Genomic DNA, 6000 nt, shown 5'->3' with positions numbered 1-6000 from the left:
ACCTGTTTATGGGGTGCAACTGAGAGTGGGGAAACGGTGGATGTTTCTGGGAGAGGATAAAGCGATTTTACCAATCGTATTGTTTTTACATAGTGTTTTGAAACAAACAAACAAAAAACCAACCCTCTGCCTATTAACTGGAAACAAATCCAGCTTAAAATTTTTGCTCAACCCTCACTGCAGGAAATGAGAAACTTTCTGCTGTTTCATGGGGAATTGGAGCAGGCCAGAGAGACGAGAACAACAACAAGCAGCCACCCACCAATAAAATGCATGTAGTAAAGTACTGTCAGAGAGATCAAGGGCTTTGCATACGCTTTAGGAAGGATTCGATTTCATTGTCACTTCAGGCCAAGGAGGAGGAGATTCCATATTCCTGCAGTCATTCATCCTGACTACTCCCCTACTGATTTTTAAAATCTGTTGTGGCTCAGCCCTTTTCTCATGCTTCAGAGGGGAGACATCGCAGAGGGAACAAGAGCTCCTGAGGTTCCTCTCTACTCGTTATCTAAAGACCCTTTAAAAATGCTGCTGATGAGCGCTAAATCTTGTCAATCCTATGACTATGACTTCAATCAGGGGAAATTATATGCAGGCATAATTCTCTCTTGAATTCAGTGGGGACTCTAGCTGAGGGGTAAATTCAACTCTACTGTAAATGGAAGGTGAATGTTGGGATGGCTGGGGACAGAAATCTGCACCCTCTTCTCCAGCTCTATGGCCCCTATGCTGCTGTGTTTTGCATTTGTTGGAAGCAGCACATCTGTCCCTTTGGAAATCAGTGCTACATGCGTCAATGCAAGAACAGAAACTTCCAGAGTGTGTTGAGCTGTTGACAGGCCAGTGTGCAACTGGAGATGATAACTCAGATATAAAATTAACCGTGTGAATTCTTGTCCTTCAAGTCATATCAGATACCCCCCTTCACTCAGTGATGAGCCTTTTCCTGTGCGAGTTCTTAGTTCGCTGACCCCCAGAAGGTGTCGAGAAGATTTTCTGAGACAATAGCTGAGGGTCCCATTTTGTCTTTAGCATAATTCCTCCCGATTAATGAGTGTTATAGGTCCAGAACTGATGACAGTTTGGGTTCTGAGTCCTTAAAGAGTTGAATACAGTGTTCACCACAGTGCCCTCAGTAGCCTACTAGATAGGCAGACTGCCTATCCTAAGCCTTGTTCCTTATTCCTGCCTTATTCCTAAGCACCAGTTTGCACCTCAGATCCACATCTGTAAAATATGGCATTTGCCCATGTTTGAAAGTGCTCTGAGATCCAGGATGAGATGTGTGGGATGTGTGCTAAACAGGGAACTAAACTGTTCTCGGTGCTTTGCAAACAGAAATTTGACAAAGTCTCTACCTCAAAGAAGGTATAATCTAAAAAATAAAAAAAAAATACTAACTGCTGCCAGAAAAGTAAACTCAACCCTTTTAGAAATAATAGCAACATTCAAACATATTGAAACTCTTCCAGTGTCCATCATTAGCTAATTATTAAACAAAACTAAATATAGTTTGCTTTGTTCCACGTGCCCCTATTTACAAACTCTTATCTAATTCTAGGAAGCAAAATCAGAAAAATATCAGGTTACTGAAGGAAAACAAAGTGGTTTTTAGATCATTGGACTTAAGCCCTCCCCAGCAGCTTTCAGATGCTGCCAGCTCAAGAACTAAGAGGAACAGCTGTGAACCAACAAGACTGAAGATCGGAGACAAGTCCACTGGCTGCTGCAACATCTCTGGTGCAAGAATTTTCCTCAGGCTCTCGGGAGGTTGCTAGTGATAATGCCAAACTACATTTAAAGTGTATTTCTGTATGTGTGTGTGAATACTGTGGGATTTTCTTTGAGAAACTTCTCATGTATGATAATGCAGGTGGTCAGACTGAAACCTCTTCATTGAGACAGGAGCCTTGGAGTACCTTAGTGACACCAAAATGACATCACGGAGTTCAGGTGCGGTATCTTGATGGGTTCCATACTGAGGTCTCCGTGATCCCACCCATACCTGTAGGGAGCAGGAACTCTTTCTTCAGATTTATGCCAGGAAAAGCTCTGTCTTAGCCTTCATTGGAGCCTCTTCAGTGAGACTTTTAATCTGTGGCCTGGGAGGTGCTTTAAAACTGCCATCTGTGTGCACTTTACCTCAGGCTGCACAGAACTTTCTGACTTGTGATTACGACAATTATTAGTCAACCCTGCATTTGGAAAATAGTTAGAAATCCTGCTACTATATGACCCTCTTCCTCCAGTCTGCTCCATGTTTCTATAGTTTTGAGAACAAAGAGTGAGCCCCCCAACTCAGTTACTTGCCTTGTTTTTTGTCAGAGTCAGATTCAAGCATGCTTCTGACCAGCAAGAGGACCTGAGATGGTAACAGTTTCATAGAGATGATAACAGTTTCATAGAGATGATCTTTCTTTCCTGTTGTCTTGATTGGAGGGGCTGAATGAGCCATCTTGGGCCTAGACAGCTGGTTGCATGCATTTGATTGCAATCTGCTCATTTAGAGTGAGGTGAGCATCACTTTGTTGTTCTCTACATGCACAGGAGCAAGCCTGGCACTCGATGCAGAGGCCACCTGCAACAAAGCCACTAATCTGAAGTTTACTGGGCACATTTTTGTGACTGTGCCTAGAGAATGGCACCAAGTATCAAGCTGTACCTTGAGCTTTTGAGCAAACCAGTACAAAGGGTTTCTCTGTAGTGACGGGACAGGGGACACACCATGGAAGTGCTGTTAATGCCAGGGAGACCATACTGCCAGTCTCCTTGTCTCATTCTCCCCAGCGAGCTCAGCCTCTTGCCCTTAGGACAGAGTTGTGGAGGAATGGGTTTGCCTCTTCCTTTTGTTCTTGTTCTTCATGGGAGGAGACAGTAATGCCATTTATATTCTACATACTGGCAGGTACTGCTAAAGCACAGACTGAGCGTGTTTCTGAGGTCTCTGAGCTGGCTGCTGAGGTGAAGGAGCAGTAGAATTTCTGCTCCGTTTGCCACTTAGGCAGGTAACATACCCCTGAGAAAGATGCTGTGCAAGAGCTAATTATTTTTGTATGCTGCTGCCTGAATAACTTGAGTCTGCCGGGTGCCAAATGCCTCTGGAAATCTCCCAGTTCTGGGGGAACGGAAAGGTTCAGCTTGTTCCTGACTCTTTTATGGAGTCAGACCCTAGAAAACTGCAAACTTTTAGCACAAAGGCTTCTCATCTGCTGTGGGGAGAGCAAATCACACCCATGAGAAACATGAAGTAGAAAAAAGGACTCCAAATTTTTAGTGACCACTGATTCTGTAAGAGCATGATGCATGCTAACCCTGAAAGCCTGTCCCAGAGGTGAATCAATGCCAGCGTTCCTTGCACCATTTCCTTACATTGCTGTTTGTCTGCTTTCCTGCGTGAGTCACTTGGGTTGTGATCCCTGGTTTACATGCTTCTAAAATCTTGTGCAATGTTGTCGTGACTGTTATGCAGTCGGTAGAAGCTTTATGTGTTTATTGCATTAGGTTTACATGAAATAAAATATCTGTATTTTGGATAAATAAATGACTTAAATGCCAGGATGACTGGTCTAACACAGTAAGTTTGTAGAAGGTGGTAGCATAGGGAAAGGTAGGCTGAACTCTGGCTTTGACTTGGTAACCAGTCATTCGTTAGTTTGTAATTGTTTTTTTTTAACTTCATTCTTTTAGTTGTCTCCCTGTGAATGATAAAGAAAGAGACGACACTGTCATTGTACACATGAACTGATGTGGTTTTACTGCACTTGGCCACACACTTAAAAGAAATACGCTGGTACAGAGCAGCCACAGGTCTTATCTCTGCTGCCATTCCTTTCACAAAAGAATGATCTTTACATCAACAGTTTTCCATCCTTGGCTTGAAAATGTTGCAGTCCTACCTTTTGCTCTTGGGCCGAATGCAGAGATTAAAAACACTCAGTTGATGCAAACGGTGGGTTGATACAACACACAGAATGGGGTGTAGATGTGCTTCACACAACAGAGAGCAGAATTGAAGGGGAAGATGTTGCTTGGAGGCAAGACGCCTCTTTAACTGATTATGGCAAGGAAAATCAAATACCATATCTGCTTTTCTCCTGGTGTATATCAAGACTGATCGTAACTAACATCTGTTCATGTTAAGCAAATAGTTGTCATGATTTAAACTTCTGTTTGCATACAACTCTGAGTAGTGCATCTTAAAGTCATACATATTCATATAGAATGAAGAATGCATAATGTCTGCATAAAAAGATAAGCTGTATGACTATATATGAAGACAACAACTACAATTCTCACAGCACTGTCATTGGTTAATTTTAAAATATTCAAGCATTATTTAAAAAACAGTAAGCTGAACTTAAAACTACACTACAAAAAAATGGTATAACTGAACCAATGCTGACCTGTTTTCCTCAATATTAATCGATTGTAAAGTTTCCCTTTTTTTTTCTAACACTTTTTGTTAATTAGTTGTTATTTTAACCTCCAGTAACATGATCAGACTTCTTCTGCCTCTGGGCAATTGAGTTATGCTCTGATCTCGGGTTCTAAGGGAAATGTTCAATTTTATTTTTTTCCACAATTGAATAAACAGTACCATGTACACTATCTCTTGTGTTAGAATAGTGTTGTCTTCACATAAGACTCAAATAATGGTATTAGTCATTCATTTCCTTGTACACATACACCCTATTGCGTGTTGACAGGTTTATAAGGATGCAGTGGCAGCCGTGGGTGCTGGGAAGCTCCTAGACGACAGCCTTTGAATCCTTGCAGTCCTGAGCAATGGTGCCTGAGTTAGTCTGTTTATTGTCTGCTTTCTCTCCCAGATGCTTGACTTGTCTGAAAGATTAATACATTAACAAGAGCGGTAAGGTCCAGGGTTGCACATCTTTAAGACATGTTTATTAGCAGATGGCACATGAGATTCAAAGGTCACTGTGGAAGGTAACATTTTAAAGTGAAACAACAATATTTATGTTCAAATACTATGCTGATGAGATCATACGGAAAAATGTTTCTGATTAAATTAGTTTATAAATAGCCACAATATATCTATTGAAAATTCCAAATGCCACTTTTAGTCTTCTTTCTTTTATTCTATTCCTTCCTAATTTATTTAGTAACACAAGACTACCCTCTTACGTAAACAGACTAGCAGCTGGAAAAAAAATCTATACTGGACAGACAAGCCCACTTTCTTAAGTAATTGAAAATCCAGTGTGAAACCTGGTTCTATTGTCTACTATTTAAAGCTAATATTCCATATAAGAGTTTTTTAAGACCTGAAAGAAATTTTAACTTTTAAATTAAATAGGGTGAAATTCATCTTGCAGACATAAGGACTTACTGGCAGATAGCTATTCTTATTTACAGGCAATATCATGTGCTACAACACATTTGACAAAAATCATGTTATGCTACTTACACAGAATCCATACAATGAAAAGAAAATCCTTTTCTTTAGGATTTCCATAGGAGGACTGACTGTCTCACAGCTCATTAGTAAACATTATCAGTAATGCTAAACCTGAAATCTTGTTTATCCTCTCAGATTGTCACAAACTGTACGTAAATTGTAGAGGAAATAGTTTTGCACACGTTTAAAAGGGCAACTAAGCTCTTAATGAACATTTCTTATCTACCACGCCACACAGGCATTAAAATGCAGAGGATTTAAATGGTACTTACTTTTCATGTGATCCATTTTCAACTTTCATAGCCCCTTCCACTGGATCCAGTCCTTGTTCTGAAAACTGTTTCAAGGCACTTAACGCTGCCTAAAGAAAAAATCAGTTGTCAAAAAACCTACTGACACAACTGTATTAACACCAAATGAAGGAAGGTGTGTATTTTCATATTCTAGATTTAAATAATTTCCTGTATATTGAAGCCAGTTAGGCTACAGAGCTAACAGAGTGGGTACATAACAGCTCCATGATAAACAGCTGTGCTTGTGCACGGGTTTGAGGATATCTTCTTCTTCCTGGGTAGATGAGT

General features: G+C 40.5%; 1 protein-coding gene across 5 annotated transcripts in view; it reads right to left on the bottom strand.

Moving 5' to 3' along the window:
- Positions 1 to 3728: 3728 nt before the first annotated feature.
- Positions 3729 to 6000, bottom strand: part of STAU2 (staufen double-stranded RNA binding protein 2) — a 178013-nt gene continuing 175741 nt past the window's right edge. For all 5 annotated transcript variants that reach the window (XM_076329542.1, XM_076329539.1, XM_076329544.1 and 2 more), the window contains 2 exons: positions 5692 to 5780; positions 3729 to 4842 (listed from right to left, as the gene is read on the bottom strand). In XM_076329542.1, coding sequence (XP_076185657.1) covers positions 4749 to 4842; positions 5692 to 5780 — 183 coding nt within the window. In that variant the 3' untranslated portion in view covers positions 3729 to 4748. The remainder of the gene's footprint in view (positions 4843 to 5691; positions 5781 to 6000) is intronic.

Source organism: Aptenodytes patagonicus, chromosome 2 (genome assembly GCF_965638725.1).
Source record: "Aptenodytes patagonicus chromosome 2, bAptPat1.pri.cur, whole genome shotgun sequence".
NCBI classification, from domain to species: Eukaryota; Metazoa; Chordata; class Aves; order Sphenisciformes; family Spheniscidae; genus Aptenodytes; species Aptenodytes patagonicus.
The sequence above is the reverse complement of the archived record's forward strand: the minus strand, read 5'-3'. Positions and strand labels throughout refer to the sequence as shown.